Below are 17,881 nucleotides of genomic sequence, written 5' to 3' on the forward strand. Positions count from 1 at the left end.
TAATCAAAGCTACCCGTTAACAAAACAAGGCAAAAACAATTTCTCCTCCTTCTGTTTGCCCCTCCCATTGATCATGCTTTCGTGTAAAAAGAAGACTCACGTTCAAGGCAACGTAAACCTTTTTTGTTAATGAGAACTGGCGATGTGTCGTCAATGAGACATCATACCACCTCAAACGCGTTCTCGGTAATAATCATGCATGCACTGCACGTGTGCGTTACCTTAGATCAGGATCGATCGAGCTAGCTTTGAAGAAGGTCCGTTGACGTGACTGGCCCATGGTGCGCATTTGCTGAGATTTCACGGGCTCGAAATTCGTGCGGTTATTGGTATTAATGGTAAGAATTGAGAAACGATCGAATTGCCAGATGCTAGAGCAACTACATGTAACCCTAGAGGAAAAAAGAATGCTATTTCGGTGACAAAGAAATTAGTGCTTGCTTGCACTTGTACTTGCCCTCGTCAATGCTTTTCGTGGATAGCACAGAGCAGCAACTTGAGCAAGTCGCTTGCTCTGCCATAGAAACAGATATAGGCCTACCATCTGGCCAACAAGACTTTTAAGTCGTTCTTGTACTCTATCGGCAAAAAGTCTTTTATTTCAGATTTGCTGTGAAATTGTTTTGCTTGGAATTCTCAACTTCCTTGTGACTCAGTTCTTACTTGAATTTCCAGTTTATTTGTTGCTAATGAATTAGCTCTACCATGGCTCTACTGACACATTGACAGTGAGTGAAGAATTAGTAGGCCTAGGCCTACTTTTTTCAGTAGGCTCTATTCCTCTTTTTTGAATTTGAGAGTAACTATAGAATACAGGGCCACCCCCTAAAATCACTGGCTACGATGTCGTATTGGATGGGAGTGACTCTGGGAAGAAGTCCAAATTGTGTACTCGATTTGTGGCTACGCGGCTACAATGTCAAAAGAGTTCTTTTTTAGAACGAAGCAACACAATATGAATGGAGATGGTCGGGAAAACATCCAAGTCCAAACCGAGTGGCCCTGTATTCTATAGATGTTCTGAATTGTGAAAATGTACTGGATCGGTCCAGTACAAAATTTGAAAAAAGGTATCCTAATGCTCCACTCAGTAGATTTACCTTACTAATGACCAAGAGTCCAAATTTAGCCTAGTTCATGTACCTGTACAATATTCAAACAGTCATGAACAGTAGGCCTACATGTACCTCCCCAGTTCAATATAGAGGACCTGCATATGACGTCACATTAGAGGGCATTTCTGTCTTCTCCAGGATAGGCTCGAGTAAACCTTTTGTGTATTCATTGTTATAAAATCAAAAAACAAAACACGTCCTCTGGGAGGGCACTCCATGCAGCTCTTGAAGTAGTAAATTTATATGCCTTTTGAAATTAATGTTTTATTCCGATAAAAAAGTAGGAAATTAAAAATGAGTGAACTGACCTGCAATGCTATAAAGTCCTCAAAAATATCGGCAGTCGTTAGAATTTAACTTAGCCTTTACGTAACGTACATGTACATGTAGGAATAGGAAAAGAAATAAGAAATTTGAATTTCTTTAGAAGACATGAACCCGAATTTTTTTCATTTAACATAGTGATCAGTGGATCTGCTGGATTGGTTCATGTACATGCCCATGTACATGCCCATGTACGTGTAGATCGCTGTGCGTCTGCCTGATCTCCCACAAATCCTCAATCCTTGCTCTGTCATCGGTCAATGTCTTTCAGGGCTGTGAAAGATTATTTGGAAAAAGAAAAGTTAATTTCCATCAGGATTGGCCAGTGTGCGACACAATTGACTAGTTATCCAGATCACCTGACACTGGTCCCAATGTACCTGTACATAATTTACATGATTAAGTCCAAGGTTGTAGGTTTCGGTTTTTGTTGTTTATGAATTTTGTGACAATTTCTGTACATCTCAGTTTGAACGTATTTTACATGTATGCATTTTGAATCTGCTTTCATATTATCAAAATAAAAACCATTTACATGTTGTAGCCTTTGCCCGGTTGTTTTGCAGATTTCAACCGTTAATTATTATTGACGTGCAACCAACATGTTCAGATGCAGTGGGACTGAAGAAGAGGTATGTTATTGGGAAATATTCTCTTGGTACACAAGGGTGCATCCTGGGGGGTGGGGATGGGGGGGACAGGTGCCCCCCCCTGAAAAAAAAGAAAAGAACTTTTGTATGTCACTGGCCTTTTGTTTTAGAAAACATGTAAACAGCCTCAAGATGTTGCCTCATTGTAAAGTTATTTTTTGACCTCCCAAACAGCAAGTTTGGCCCTCTGAAAATTTGTTCATCCACCCCTTTACAAGTAGCACATATTTAAGTGTTACATTTTGTTAGGGACTCTCCTCAATCCTCCAGAATCCTCAAATGTGGGGGGTGAAAAATTGGATTCCCCCCTCAATCCTTCAAAAATTTTTGGAAATGTTACTTGGTGTGCCTACTGCCTCAATCCTTCAAAATCCGCCGACAATTCTGGTCATTTTGTTGAGGCAGTGCGAATGGCATTCTTGAGTAGTGCAGTTGATTCAAAAGAAAATATTGGGCTGAATTTATGCAAGACTAAGCAAAAACAACACAAGGTCTAACCCACGACCTTCATGCGTGGCATCCTTCGCAACAAGCCATGCACTTTACCCTAAAAGGAGGAGGAGGGTAAGGGTTAAGTGATAAATCACTTGTTTGGCATTAAGCTGTTGAAAAGGGCCCATCCTCTATAGTGTGTGGTGTTTTTTGGGGGGGGCATACCTTGAAAAATATCTACTTCGGACTAAGCATCACCCTTTGACACATGTACGACTTCAGGGCATCATAGTGCTCTGTGTTGCTGGAAGTTACTTCAGCATCCTTTCTCTGGCTGACTTTATTGAAAGCATGTTTTGGGAGCTTCATTTTTATGTACAACACCTGACATACATGCAGATTTATATGAAGCGTGATGAGCATTTCTCGTTATACCATGGGATAAAGAGAAAAGTGACCTATCTCTTATTAAGACAGCAATGTTCCATCGAGGATCTTTACTGAAATAGTCATATTCTATCTGAGCAGTGAAGAAGTTGCCAGCATTGTTTATCCACCATTGAACTGTTACACCCGTCTGTTCCATTCCTATATCGCAGCCGCAGCTGAAACTAAAGATCAAGGATTTGAATCAGAACATTGTATGCATCTTGTGTGCGGGATACTTCATCGACGCCACAACTATCACAGAATGCCTCCACACATGTGAGTATACACCGTCACGTTCTCCATACCTTTTACATCATGGAGAACAATGGATAGACGAAGTACTGTTGGCAAAGTGAATCAGATTCCTTTGTGGTTTTTGTTGCATTCCTTTGATCTTCACGAGGTAAAACAATAGGAAATGCTTACTCTAGTCTATGCTACTGAGTTTCAGCATGATCCTTAAGGTTCTGGGGGGGATTTGGGGAAGATGTAAATTGGGAAAGGAAGAAAAAAACAAAAATGCGTACATTTTTTTTTTAATATGGTGCAGATACCAGGAGGGTCAACGGATTTATTTATGCAGGAGACTAGTACCTTGTAAAGCATCATTCAGTTCATGTCATTTGAAACAAATGCAACCCGACCTTTCTTGCTGTTGTTATTTTTATCCAGTTCACACTTAGGCTTCACTCTAAATTAGTGTCAAAACCAATCCCCACCCCTGAAAATTCCAACATACGCTGTACCAAGGCACCATGTTTTCAGAAGCAACGTAATATGAAAAATTTATTTGTTTTGTTTTGGGCTGATCAGTTTGCAAGAGCTGCATTGTGAAGTACCTGCAGATGTCCAAGCAGTGCCCAATGTGCAACATCAAGATTCACGAAACTCAGCCCCTGATCAATCTCAGGCCGGACAGGACCATGCAAGATGTGGTCTACGGTCTAGTGCCCAATCTCTTTGAAAGTAAGTGTGCCTGCGTAATGCCAGGTCCGAAATACTGGTTGCGGCCATGAGTAAACATGTACGTTGTAAATATCTATGTCATATTTCGTCGTCATATTTTTTTCTTTTGGGCATCTGGATGGAGAATTCTCCAAACAATTTTTACCATTACTAGTCTTTGTGATGATTGTGTAATTGAAAAAAAGATGTTGTTGTGTGTGAGACGAAAAGGGACCTTTTCGTGGACTTAACATTCAGCTTTCAAGGAGCATCGATCCTCATCATGTAAAGTACCAGTGACTGGCACAACCTTTCTCGATTCTGCAAAGTTCTCCAAAGCCATGGGCTCCAACTCCATTAACCCTAACCCCGGCCAGATGTAGCGCAGGTGAAGAGTTTTATGCCCTTGGCAATCAACAGTAGCCCAATAAACTGGTTGTGTTGAGACAATGGGAGCTAGTCCCATTGAACAGTACCACTGTTGGATCTTGTGGTGACTGGCAACCACAGACTCCTAGGCTGTTTGGCCTTGGGGAGAGTTGACCTGTTGGATCTTGTTTCACCGGGCAAGTCACTGTAACAAATGATGCAACATGCTGTGTCTGGCAGGGTCTCTAGCCAGTAGGTTGTGGCTCAGAGTTAATGAAACTTTGAATGCAACACTGTACACGTCCAACCCAACCAGATACATGTAGATGCTCTTTGGTCCTTACGGGAGCAGGACACGTCCCAGTGAAGGCAGAGTTGAACAACTTTGAAAAGGCAAAAAACTTGAACCAATCTGGAGAGACCTTCATACCCATACGTAGTTGCCCCACTTCATCAAGCAATGGATAAGGTCACACATTCCACTCGTCATAACTGTATGAGTGATATGTCAGATTGTGAATGAAATTACAACACGAGAATGGCATTCTCTGTGTCATGTAGGTGAGGAGAGGAGAAAGCGGGATTTCTATCGAGCGCGAGGCTTGGACAAGGTGCAGAGCAAAATACAGCAGAAGTCTTTCAGTGGCAAGCTGGACCCATCAGGTGGCCACTTCTACCGAAACGACGAACAGGTGTCCCTGTGTCTGGAGAAGTACAGGTGAGCGTCTTAATCATTGTCAGTCCCCGACTCATTTGTTTACTCAGCAATTAGTAAAATGTTGCAAATGAGGTTTCGTTCAACCTTGTAATGAGTACGATATTTGCACGAAATTCGTAACCATAAATGCATTGTGAACTTACCACTGAATGTTAGTTTGTCAGTTTAGAGCACAGTGAAAAAGCTTGATTATAGCATTTGACACAGATTTATAGAAGTGGTGTACATTATTACGTCATTTTTGTTCCTTCTTTAAGATGTCAGGGGATTGACGAAAATGAGGAACCTTACAATGCCCTTCAGAAGAGGTACATCCGCTGCTCGGTGCGAGCCTGCGTCTCCCACCTGCAGAAGTTACTCATGAAGAAACTGGCCATTCCCGACAGAATGGAGGTCAGTTTTACACAGGAACCCTTCAGTTTCAATCATTTTTCATATCTAGAGAACCTAAAGGTGACTTGATCCCATGAAGTGATTCTTAGGGATTTTTTTCACGTAGTTGTTTCCAGCTTGAAGGGTTCTCTTTAATGTACAAGTGTGATGTTTTTGCTACCCTGATGGTAATGGACATTTCACGACAGTACCAGACCTGCCAACCTGTCGTACACCTTCCTGAGGTCAGGCAATACCACACAATAGATTAAAAGGTATTTAAATGACCCCTCAGTTGGTTTAAAAGTCTAAGCTATTATATTGTCTTGCCTGAGCTCAGGAAGGGGTAGGACAGGCTGGCAGGTATGTAATATTACACCGTCATTGCCATTGTGTAAAAGTAATTGAAGGCGCATAACAGGAGCTTTGGCAACTCAGGACTTCTCTTGTCACATTTAGGCTCAGATATTGTTCCAGCTTTCCAAAAGTTTGAAGTAGCATTAAACACTTTCTTTCAATTTCACTGCAGAATTTTAAAACCCGAACACTTAATGCTAGGCAATGTGGAATGTTTGTTTCCTACATATAATCTGAATAAGTTTCATCTGAATGTAGGAGTTTTCAGTTTTGTTAACAGACTGTCAGAAAACAACAGGTTTATTGTTTGTGCCCTTTTATTTGGAGGGGGTTGAGATGGAGAGTGTCCGAAGGCTAAAATCTTTTATTTCAGGAATTTCCACTGCACTTTGAATGTGTTTTTGGGGAAAAGGCCAGTTGCTATGGTATCTACATTAGCAGACCTACCAACATGCCTGCTCATTCCTGAGGTCAGGCATTACCACACAATAGATTAAAAATTGAAATGAACTGAAGGTGCTCACTTAAATACCTTTTAATCTAGTGTGTGGTAATGCCTGACCTCTGGAAGGAGTACGGCTAGGTTGGCAGGTCTGCATTAGAAGGTGCCGAAAATTATTTGTAGTTTTGCAGCTTTGAGCCTGTACATTTACCCTCTGATAAATCAAACAATTCTGCATTCGTTTTATTCACAGATCAATCTCTTCTGTCAGGACCATATTCTGTACGAGGATGAGCCAATGAAATATGTGTGGTTGGCCCATTGGCAAGGCAAGGTAGGTTCAGATTTGTCGTGCCACGGGATGGATTCTGAGGCCTGTGCTTATTACTTTTTTACATCGCCTCATTTTTAGTTCTTGTCCACAAAATCATGCCCTACTCAAGAAAGTTTGGGGCTTGGAAAAATTCCCAAGGTACCTGCACTTTGTAGGCCCAAGTCTCCGAGGTCATGATACGTGAGTTTTTGTTTCATATCTTATGAGGACCCGTGGACAAAAGAGGTCCGTGTTGTGCAGGTAGCAGAGACCTCGTGTGGACTTGCATGGGTACACACAATTTCCTCCCTTGCCGAGCCAAAAAAAAAAGTGAAAAGAAAATTTTGGATTGGGGTTATCTGAAGAGGAACAGCCGAGAAAATCGTGATCAGCATCTCAGATCAAAATGTGTTCGTGAAACAAAAGACTAAGGAATGTTATGAAGCACGTGTGGAACATTGGGAAATTTCACAATACGTGTATTCTTCTCTGAATGCACCATGGAAAATGTTTCGCATTCCAGTCTTTCTGCTTGATATTGCCACAGAACATGCAGAATGTTCATCTGTATACCACATTCATGTAGCACTCGAGATTGCACTGTAAACATGCAAACATTTGCCCATTTGATGTACGGTGGACAGAGTAGGGTGGCCTGATTTGGCTTGGCGTCAAATCGTTTGCATTATTAATGCAGATTTATTCACTTGGCATGCTGCCTGCTGTTGTGTCCCTCCATACCTTGCCAGAGGATCCCTTTCTATGTGTGTGACCCTGATTGTTTCATTTTACTGACACTTTTTCACCAATGCAGGCGGCGCCTATGGTCCTGCACTACCAGGTGAGGTCCAGTAGATCCGCAGCCGACAAAAATGGATGAACCAAGTTTAGACTCAACCAAGTGAACCCATGTAGCTTTCTTCAAGTCAGTAAAGTCAGGAAAGCACTGGAGACTTTTTTATGTTCCCTGCTAATGCACTGGCTGTTATTTTGTGAAGTACTGTTTTTTTTAGCTATGCAAGATTTGACCATCTTCAGATTTTGAACTGAAACTACATGTGCATCATGTGCGAACACGTGCGTGCCAGGAATCACAGTACTGAGTTATACGTGTATTATTTTGGTGAAGAAAGATGTCACAGCTGAAGCAAGAGTTGGTGGTGATGCTATGAAGGAACACGTGCAGGAAGGCAATATGTATTCGTATTCACTTACATCCGTTATGTTTATGTATTTAAACCTCTTTAAAGTATTTTTCAACAACGTTTATTACTGGAAAAACATAAATTTTGGGATGAGGGAATTCATCTTTTCTGCCCTTGTTTCTCTCTCCCCCTTGTTTCATTTAGTAACGTTTACTGCCATGAGTCACCTTGTACTTACACTTTCTTTCCAACTAAGACACCTGTGAAATGACTCATTAGGCCTTATATTGCACTGTAGGTGATTACATTTGTATATTCCATATTGAATCCATAAAACTAAAACAGTACTGGGACGGGTTAGAGTATAAAGACAAATGTGGTTTGGAACGGTACCAGCAGTCATGTGCCCAAGTGGGATGGTAGACTTTGAGGCTTAGTACTCATACCAGGGTTGGTGGAGTGTTCAGAAAGGGAACGAGTTTAAGTGCTTTGGCATAGATATGCAAGCAGTATTGAGGAATTGGCAAAGGGACTCTGACTTGAGCTATTTTTGTAATGTTGTGTCACCACACTTTTAAGGAGAGGATGGAATGGGTGATGGCGTTATTAACTATGCAACATAAGGTGATTATTTTTTTAGCTTGTTGGGAGAGGTGGGAACAGAAATATGTCTTCTTCCCACGCATTGTTTCATATTAAAATGTAATACAGTAGCTCTGTCTACCACCTGCACTATCTAGCCCATGTTAGTGGTTCCTCCCAAATCCGCAGAATCTTTTTTTCTTCAAGGGTGCTAGTCATTGACTGAAGTCTTGGACAGTCTTGAAGACAAGCAGAGAGGAAACCATCATGGTGGTGGTTTGGATAGGGGCTGAAGCAGGCTTTAGTGCATGCCTGCATTATCTTTCCAGCAATGACAAAGGGGAGGGAGGTCAGGCAGGCACAGTTGTACCTACCTCACCTTCCACTTTCGTGACCTGATTCAAATCCTGTCCTGATGTTGGGACTGGGTTACCTTGTATTCCCCACAAAACCTTTTCTGAGGTTTTCCTCCCACCTCAATAAACAAGACATTCTGTTATTGTCTTTTCCACACCCTGTAAGGAGAGCAGTTTTTAACCGATGACAGGACTTTTTCTTGCTAAATAAGAATAAATGAAAATGACATTACCAGTCGTCATCAATGCCAGGCAGTGCCCTGCCATTGCATGAAATGATTGATTCAGAATTGTGCAGCTGTTTGAGGTGATAAGTACTTAGTGATCGAAATTGCCGTCTTCAACAGTTTTGCCTTATTTGAGCCACTTACCGGACTTTTTGTATTCCTAAATCATGGCAGTAGTCAAAGATAATACACTGTTGAGTATTTACTGTGGCTAAACATTCTGTTGCTGTCACTTTGGACTATTGGATTCATCCTTGCAAGGAGAGCTTTCTAAAAATGGTGACATTAAAGTGATGATTGGGATGACAAGAAGTTAAGACCTGCCATAAGTCATGTGATATGAATTAAATTGGAACTTTAAAAAATGAGACAGGTACTAAATTTGCTGTTGATAGAAAAGGGAATAATTTACAGTCCAACTGAATTCTGTTTTAAAGTACAGACTAAGAGTTTTTAAGAAGTGTGTGGAAATGTAGATATATATATATAAAATAATATTTATGTAAATGTTTTAATGTCATTTTGAAATAAAACCGGTCTGTTGGCTAGACCAAGTGCATCCTTTGTGGCACTTAATCCTGAATGTTGTGTGTACTGTCACAGGATATTGTAACAGAAATAGTGAAGCGGATGGAAGGATTTAAGAACAATTTGTCCAACTTTCCATCGAGCTATTCTGTAGCTGAAAAACTAAGGAGCTAGCAAATGAAGAAATAACTAGTATGCATAAAACTAACAGTGACTATTCGAAGGATCAAAAGGTTTAGCAAGCTCTTTTCAAAGAAATGTTAAATCTCGAGAATCGCATTGACCAACACCCGTATGAACTTTAACCTTTACCCCTTACTGGGAAGTGTGTAAAATCATTGCAATCGGAGGATTTGGGACTGTTGGGGCTATAGAACTTGCATGTTTTCGTCTAATATTTGTCCAATTCTCAAAGCGTCACAGACGTACCACCCCAGCATGATGACCAGTCGAGGATCCGAATCTCACGGGCTCGCAGTGGGTCCTATATACGCGTACTAGTTCGGTGATTCTGTACATGTATTTTCCTCTGTAGTTGTATGGAAATTAATTCCTCATCATGAAAGAATGATAAATTCAGAGTTTTCTTCTCAATACTAATAAACACCGTTTGGAAATCGATTCGATTAAGTCCAGCCATGGGTCGCGCTGTCCAAAGAGGTAGGCATTCCAAGCATGGAGCTGTTTAACAGCTCTGTATTTCAAGTCACGCTGTCAAGAGCGCGCGAGAGCCTGAGCCCAGTCTAGTCGGTCGGGCAGGCCACTGTCCTGGCCCAGCTGATCGAGTCAAGACTACAAGTCCAGCAAAAATGGACCCTAGTCCTAAACTGCTTTCAGGCATGGGAGGTAGAAACATATTCCGGGCAATCTCTCTCAAATAGTTAAGTTCCACTGAGTCACTTTGTACTACCCAATCCGACCCCCCCGAATAATTATAAGCCTACACTACACATTTAGGCACCATTATGTTGCCATCCCAATCCACCTGTTAATGAAAAAACAGCGCCACCTGTTCAGGACCTCATTCGATTGTCACAATCCGGGTTTACCGGTAGTCGGCAAGTCACTGCTGCGCTACGGGTCAACAGCAAAATGTTACGACGGGTTACCAGCGACTTGCATACCACACATCATTTCATTTAGAGACGGGGAAAGCGTCGTCAGCAACCGGGAACACTGGCGAGTAACTTGTTATTTCAGGGTTAAGCGATCATATTGCATGGTTTGGTTTTGAAAAATATTTAGAACCACATTATTTTATCTTTGTGGTTTGCATAAATCGTTCTTTATATCTGCATTTAGCTATTAAATTGCTCCACGACGTGTGGTGGAAATAGTACTGTGCAGGTCGCGTGGTCTTTTTTTCATTTCACAATAGTAACAGTTTTTATTTGGTTTTACTAATTCTATACCGACATTACTGTGTGTACCCTGTACCGATGAGCCGATAATTTATGCACCGTGCACATCTGCAGAGAAGGGCCTACTTTGGAGTAGTAGATAAGATGTACCCGATCTCATCTGTGATTCTCCTCAGTGAGGATCGAGGCGGTCCAGCATGGGAAGAGTTCCATATGTACATGTAGCTTACCGTCAACACTTTATGCCCCCATGAGACTTGTCTGAAAAAACCCAAGTGTTTTCTTAGTAAATGCTTCAGAATTTTCTAAGTTAACTTTCACTTTTCAGAACTTGTTGTCACTTTTTTTTATCTATATACGGAACTCTTTCCCTGTGTGGATACTTGGAGATTCTTATAAATGGAGGCGTATTAACTTCTGTCATGTCTGTGGTGCGGCACCTGGAGCCATTCGTAGAGCGTGGAAGCAGTGGGACCCTGGATGTGGTGACCACTGGAGGTGCCTTTGGTCTCCAAAAGTAGTGACAGCTAGCCAGAGTTTATATGGGAAGAACAAAAACTGGAGCCACAGTCTTTGGTTTTGTTATTTGTTTGCTTGTTTTTGTGTTTTTTTGGGGGGGGTGTTGCATACATGTACATACCACAGAGCTACTTTAAAAAGCTAGATAGTGCCTATTTTGGTGTAGCTTTTTTTCATTGGGAGTTTGTAGAGTGGAAGAGTGAATTTGCCAATAAATAAGGAAAAAGTTCCATACATAGACACCATTCATTTTGTTTAAAGTGGTATAAGAAATTTTTGGAGCCTTTACATATACTTAGAAAACACAATTTTTCAGACCGGTCTTATAGGGTTTTTTCACACGATCAAGTGATTTCCATGAAAATTGGAAGTTTTTCCAAAATCAGTTTTTGAACCACTATCTGCACAGGTTTATTTTTTGAATTCCAATAACGTGTACAAGATATTACGTTTATTTCATACTTTGAAATATCACCCTGTACCAACCAAAATTATTACTGAGGAGGGAGTGGTGGTGTGAAATTTATCTCTCCTTGTTTTAGTGTAAAATTTTAGGCATGGTTGGTCAGTAGGTGTAAAGTGCATGTACATGTACATACATGTACATGTATTAAGGAAGTTATTGGAGATCCAATCATGATTCGTCACTATGAATGTTGAATAACAGAGCTTTCATTTGGTGCTTTACTTCCACAGTTGAAGTGGGTAATGGATACAAAACAGCTAGTGACAATTGCCTGAATCAGGGTGCTTCATATGAAAATCCACAGGTGCTCTAGTAATGGGTGTCAGATCATTTTGTGCGACACTACCCTCTGTGCAAAAAACTATATAATGGAACTGTTGTGCTGCCGACATTCCATTCGACTTTGGCTTTGCCTTCTGTTGTGTTGATACGAGGGGAGTATAGCAGCAATGTCTGGCTCAAAGATACCCAAAGCTGCCCCTAGGGGTGGTAAGGCAATGTACGTCCCTGGCGCGTCTCCGGAGGCACAGAATGCCAACCTCCGCGTGGTCGTGGAGGAGTTGCGAGCCCACATTGGCCACCTGAAGAAGGAATTGGAGGCAGAGAAGGGTCATATTAAGGAGCTGAAGCGGGAGAAACTGGCAGAGGTCAAGATCGTCCGGGACCAGGAGCAGCAGAAGGCCACCCACTCGCTGAGCGAGCTGAGATCCAAGCTTAGCCACGAGAAGCAGCGGGAGCTGGCTGGCCTGCGGGAATCACTCACCAAGCAACACGACCAGGAGATCAACCGCTTGCTCAAGCAGCGGCAGGAGCTGCTGGCCCGCACCCAGGGTGAGGCCCAACGGGAGCGGGAGACCCACTACCTTAAGGTCAAGCAGCAGGTGTGGGCTGAAGCCAAGGAAGAGGTCAAGCGGACCTTCGAGATGGACAAGGGCAAGCTCCTGGCCGAGATTGACGAGCTGAGGCGGGGCAAGCGCAGGCTGGAGGAAGAGCTGAATGATGCGGTGGCCGGGGACCGACAGCGGGCAGCAGACTTGAGGAGACAGTGGGGGGAGCATCAGCGAGAGATGGAACAGCTTAAGAAGGATGCCCGGAGGGATATACAGAGGCTGGTAAGTATTTGAGCCATAATCTTGATAGTTTTTACCTGTACTTGTACATGTACATTGTGTAACTCTTGTGGGAACTACATGTGGGAGATGTGGTTGTGACGAACAACCAAAGAGCTGTTTCGGATTTTGAAGTTTGAAGTTGTTGCTACTGGCAGTGTTTCAACCAAATCAGAGATAAACTCCAGAAGATATAATGCTTTGAAAGATTCACCTTTCATGTCACATGACTTGTCATCTGATTACGTCATCACATGATTTCAATGTCTAAGCACTTCCCTTTCTAGCTATCTGCAAAGTTTCAACCAAATTGGACATGAACTTTGAGATACGGAGCTTTGAAGTTTGCACCTTTAATGTCATGTCACGTGACCCCTGATGATGTCACAGTGACAATTTTGTTCTGTCTCCCCCCTTTAGCTGGTGGACTAAATATTCCTAATACAAAGTCTGTCAGATGGCTCAATGCCTGCATCTGTGATGTTTTAAAAACGTACATTTAACCAAAACTATGGAGGAATAACTGCTAATTTTTCATGTCACATGATTTGTGTTGAACTGAACAATTTTTACAAAATATTACTTGATATTTTTACTCTTGTGTATACTGGGAATCGAATGGCAATGAATATTTAGTCTGATTTCTCTTGAATTCTCATCCTTAGCCAAAGTTGGGAACCACTCAGCTATAGTCATTAAGATTGATAACAGTGTGTCCATGGTGGACTAGGAGTGTGCAACGATATGAAGTTAGTCATATGGATAAGAGTGCCAAAGTATAGCTCTTGAAAAAAATGTACAAAACTTATGGGCAAAAATTAAACATTCAATAATACATGTACATCATGTGATGACGTCATGATGACAAATTATTCTAGGACCATCCTTAGATGATTGTCTAAAGGTTTGCCAAGTCTGAAATCAATCAGATGTGGGTCTTTCTTTTAAATAGGGGGCCAAATGTGTGTCTAAACAAATTCAAAACTTGTTGATATTTGATTGATTGATAATTGATAATACATACATGCAATAAATGGAAATGATTTTTGCTTTGAATAACTACTTGACGTGTACAGAATCAATTTGTGCAGTGGTGCAGGAAATTATTTGACGTGTAACAGAGAAACTAAATATGATGGTTCTATGCGTGTCATTTTTGGTAGGTAAAGGTTTCTTCTCAACTGTTACCAATTTTGTTTTGTGAACATACATGTACCATATATTCTCATCACTAGTTATTGTTTCTAGATAGGGTTTCAGGTGGCATAAAAACATTTTCCCCAAAAATTTACTTTTCGGCCATTTTTGAATTATTTTGCAAAGTTTTGTTGGGTTTAACACAAAGTTGCTTAAATAGAAAATATATGGCACAGCTCATGGGTAGGCATGCCATTTAGCTTGTCCACCGTTGCCAGAAACATTACGGGTTTTGAAGTTTTTAGTTTAAAGAAATGTGACTCATTTCACGTGTAACAGAGAAACCGGTTTCTCTGTTGTACACGTGGGAAAACTCACAATCAAACATTAATTTACACTGGGAACTGCATTAGATTTTGTTGTAACAATGGCAACAACATTTTCATGTCTGCAGTCAATGAATAGTGATCTCAAATAAATTAGGGATACAAATACATGTATACTCTAAAACCTGTCTATATTTCCAATGAATGGGAGTTACTGCGAAGCAATTTTGATGTCATAAAGCATTACAATTGTCACCAAACATTGCACATATTGCAGTGGGTTCAGCATTTGTGAATAAAAAATGAAACCTTTTGTAGCCCCCTGCATTGACATTTGCACTGACCAGTACAGTTGATAGTGGTTTTATGCACCCCCCTATTTTTTTGAACACTGTTTACCAGTCTAGTGCTATTTAGTACACAGCAGCAGCGGTTCCAACCAGTTACATAACACTTCCTGTAGGGCACTGCTGCCATGTGTGGGTGCCTTTGTTCTCTTGAGTCATTCTGACTCCATGCTTCAGAGCAGTAACATTGACTCCACACCATAGCTTACAGTGTCCGTCTGATTTCCTCTTGTTTTACAGGTATGTTATGATCATTAATATTTTTATGAATGATGGGAATAAGGAACCTCTAAAATTTGTATTATGCACTGAAGATACTGTACCCGCATTGAAGGATTTAGCATTAGTTTTTATGCTTATTTTGATAACTTTGGGCACTTTGTTTCTAACAAAGCAAACAGGCAGAACATGCCGGAGGACAAAGGGGAATTCGGTCCTCTTGACCCAAAGTGTTTAAATACATGTGGATATGTTGCTTTGCCAAGATTGAGCCAGATTTTGGTTTGTAGGGGCTGAACTTCATTTGTTCCCCTGGCTTTTCCTGTGTTTTTCCTTGCTACTAGTATTCTTCTTTGCCCCTAGCCCTTGAAGTATTTCTTAAGTATTTCTTAAGTATTCCTTGCGTAGACTTGACTTATGATGCTGTACTGATTCTGAATGCTCATGATTTACAGCTACCGTTGAGTAATGATTCTAGGAATGATTTATATCATTTGTAATACTTGAGAAGCACACAGCCTTGATTTGGAGTTGTTTTGCAGTGTTAATAGCTCTGAAGAAACCATTGTTTAGACATCGCCTCGACCATGTGTGTGTGCGCAAGGCCTGGTCAAAATTACCCATGCCTTGATGAGAACCAATATTCTAGTGATGTTGAACATGTAGTGACCAGGCTGGTCTGGTGGTCTAGCACGAATTTAATAGCAGAGTTATTTATAGTGCTCAGTACTTTCATTTCTCTATTATTGATATTAACTTCATGTATTCAGTATTGTGTAGAATGCAGCTGAGTGATATACATTTATTTCTATTAAGACTGTGAAGGATCAGTCCGATTTTACTTCAGTTTTGTGTCTATGTAAAATTCACTAGCATGTGGACCAGAGCACTTTTTAGCAATAGTTAAGACCACCTATCTCAGCAGGTGGCATTTCTTTGTTCTAGAGCCCTGTAGGCAGGCATGGCCTGCATTGGCATGCGGTGTGATGAGAGCATGGGCAAAATCACTCATGCATGATTAACTGTTTACTGGTTGACTCATCGCTGGACTAGACCCTGTGTTGACTTAGGCCACAGAATCGATACTTGATTATAGTGACTATTTACATGTACTGTACATGCATTGTGGCCCAAGGAGTTGGTATTTTTATCGATACTGGGATCGAATTTAGGATTTAGGGTCTTTTATTATTGTTTCACCATTGCTGTTACTGTGTGAACTTCCAGCATTTTTGCGAATAATTCCTTAGACAATGATGGTTATTTTTCATTGCAGTGTTAGTTCTAATTACTTTCCTTGAGAAATGAGATACCCTTCTAGATTAATGGTTAATTTCTTTAGATTATTTTGTAACTATGTTTTGTATTTGTGTAATCATTCTGACTCCATGCTTCAGAGCAGTAACATTGACTCCACACCATAGCTTACAGTGTCCGTCTGATTTCCTCTTGTTTTACAGTGCTCTGGAGTCTTCTTTTTTTAATGTGCACTTCGTGGTAACCAATACCAGGTTACCGTGGGGTTGCAACATTTGGCGACCACGAAGGGACGGGTGTTGTTGTCCCTTGCGCCAACGGGGGATGATTGGTCGCACCCGTCCAGAGACATGAACCAAGGCGGCATGATATAGGAGGAGAAGAGACCGCCTGTGAAGCCACTACTTGCTGCACAAGGGTTGCTACTGGCTGAGAGAGGTGAAAGGCCACAGGGAGTTGACCAGGGGTACCAGCACAAGGGATTGAGCCAGCCGGACTGACCTGGAATCGCCATGGCAGAGTCGCCGCAAGAGCTATGTGGCCAGTTGATGCAGCAAGTTGGTCTGCTGTCACAGGCATCTCTGATAAAGACCTGTGACCATTTGGGGTTGACCAGCTCAGAAGATGACAGCCCCAAGTTGCTGCTGAGGAGGATCAACCGCTACCTGTTGAGCGATGAGTTGGAGCAGAGAGATGACGAGGGGATGGCCACCTATACGGAATTGCACGATTTCCTTGGGGCAAAGAGTACCACTGGTGGATCCCAGACGCAGCAGCCAGAGGCATCCAACCCCACCCTCAACAACGTAGTGAATGGTGCCCCTACAGCAAATGCCACTACGACAGCAACCAGTGCCCCCACAGTGACGACGAGTTCAGCAGCAACCAGTACCCCCATAGTGACCACTAGTTCTGCAGTAACCAGTGCTCCTTCAGAAACCCCGCCCCCAGCAAGTCTCCTGAGCCTTACGAGAAGAGAGTTTAAAATCTCTGGTCAGATCGGGGAACCAGGTCAAAAAGACCGTCTGTCATTCTCGAGCCTGGCCCACCAGATTGAGAGCGGACGGGCCCGGGGACACTCCGAGCGGGACATCGTTGATGCAGTCATCCGTGCAGTTGTGCCGGGGTTGCCCTTGCGCAGCTACTTGGAGGGCAGGGCGAACCTGACATTGCCAGTTCTAAGACAGATCCTGCGGTCCCACTATCGGGAACAAGATGCCACCGAACTGTTCCACCGGTTATCCCGCCTTGCTCAAGACGGTCGGGAACCAGCCCAGAGCTTCCTGGTACGCGCTATGGATCTGAGGCAGAAGGTTCTGTTTGCCAGTCAGGAGACCGGTTCTGGCCTCAAATACGACCCCACCCTGGTACAGAACATGTTTGTACATGCACTGCTAACTGGCCTGCGCAGCGATGCAGTAAAGGCGGAGCTGCGTCCTTACTTGCAGGATACCAGTATCACCGATGAGGAGCTATTTGCCAAGCTGAATCTTGCTGCAAGTCAAGAGGCAGAGCGACAGGAGAAACTGGGGACCAACAAAGGACGACCAGTCGAAGTAAGGGAGGTAACACAGAGTGACGCCCAGACACAACCAGGCAACAAGGGCAAAAGACAACCAAAGCAGGGCACTCTAACTTCAGACATCGCTGAACTCAAAGCTGGCATTGCAGAAATCGCTAATGTTTTGAGGGGAGCTCAGACAGCACCAACTCGCCAACCAGCAAACTGGAAGACCGTGGCAACACCTCGAGCACGGGGATGCCAACTCTGCCAACGGGATGGGAAAGGAGACACTTGTGACCATTGTTATAAGTGTGGTTCAAGCGAACACTATG

General features: G+C 42.3%; 2 protein-coding genes across 8 annotated transcripts in view; both read left to right on the forward strand.

The window, feature by feature from the left end:
• The first annotated feature begins 191 nt into the window (after positions 1 to 191).
• LOC110990486 (polycomb group RING finger protein 1-like) lies at positions 192 to 9,335 on the forward strand. The gene is made up of 8 exons (XM_087144974.1): positions 192 to 338; positions 2,006 to 2,071; positions 3,121 to 3,226; positions 3,764 to 3,916; positions 4,826 to 4,982; positions 5,240 to 5,375; positions 6,407 to 6,487; positions 7,281 to 9,335. The coding sequence occupies exons 2-8, from the start codon at positions 2,042 to 2,044 to the stop codon at positions 7,344 to 7,346; spliced, it is 729 nt and encodes a 242-aa protein (XP_087001100.1). The 5' UTR covers positions 192 to 338; positions 2,006 to 2,041; the 3' UTR covers positions 7,347 to 9,335.
• A 1,023-nt stretch (positions 9,336 to 10,358) lies between these two features.
• Positions 10,359 to 17,881, forward strand: part of LOC110990487 (uncharacterized) — a 71,065-nt gene continuing 63,542 nt past the window's right edge. For 5 of the 7 annotated variants that reach the window (XM_087144733.1, XM_087144735.1, XM_087144734.1 and 2 more), the window contains exons 1-2: positions 10,359 to 10,483; positions 11,881 to 12,762. In XM_087144733.1, coding sequence (XP_087000859.1) covers positions 12,100 to 12,762 — 663 coding nt within the window. In that variant the 5' untranslated portion in view covers positions 10,359 to 10,483; positions 11,881 to 12,099. The other 2 variants (XM_022255518.2, XM_022255520.2) reach the window with 2 other exon arrangements.

Source organism: Acanthaster planci, linkage group LG13 (assembly GCF_054643075.1).
Source record: "Acanthaster planci isolate LZ-2023a linkage group LG13, COTS_SCS, whole genome shotgun sequence".
In the NCBI taxonomy this organism is placed as follows: domain Eukaryota; kingdom Metazoa; phylum Echinodermata; class Asteroidea; order Valvatida; family Acanthasteridae; genus Acanthaster; species Acanthaster planci.

Bases quoted from the DNA above. Each gene is read 5' to 3' on its own strand.
- LOC110990486 (XM_087144974.1), top strand. From the start codon at position 2,042: ATGTTCAGATGCAGTGGGACTGAAGAAGAG. The intron at 2,072-3,120 runs GTATGTTATTGG...CCTATATCGCAG, and splicing joins GCAGTGGGACTGAAGAAGAG to CCGCAGCTGAAACTAAAGAT. The intron at 3,227-3,763 runs GTGAGTATACAC...TGGGCTGATCAG, and splicing joins CACAGAATGCCTCCACACAT to TTTGCAAGAGCTGCATTGTG.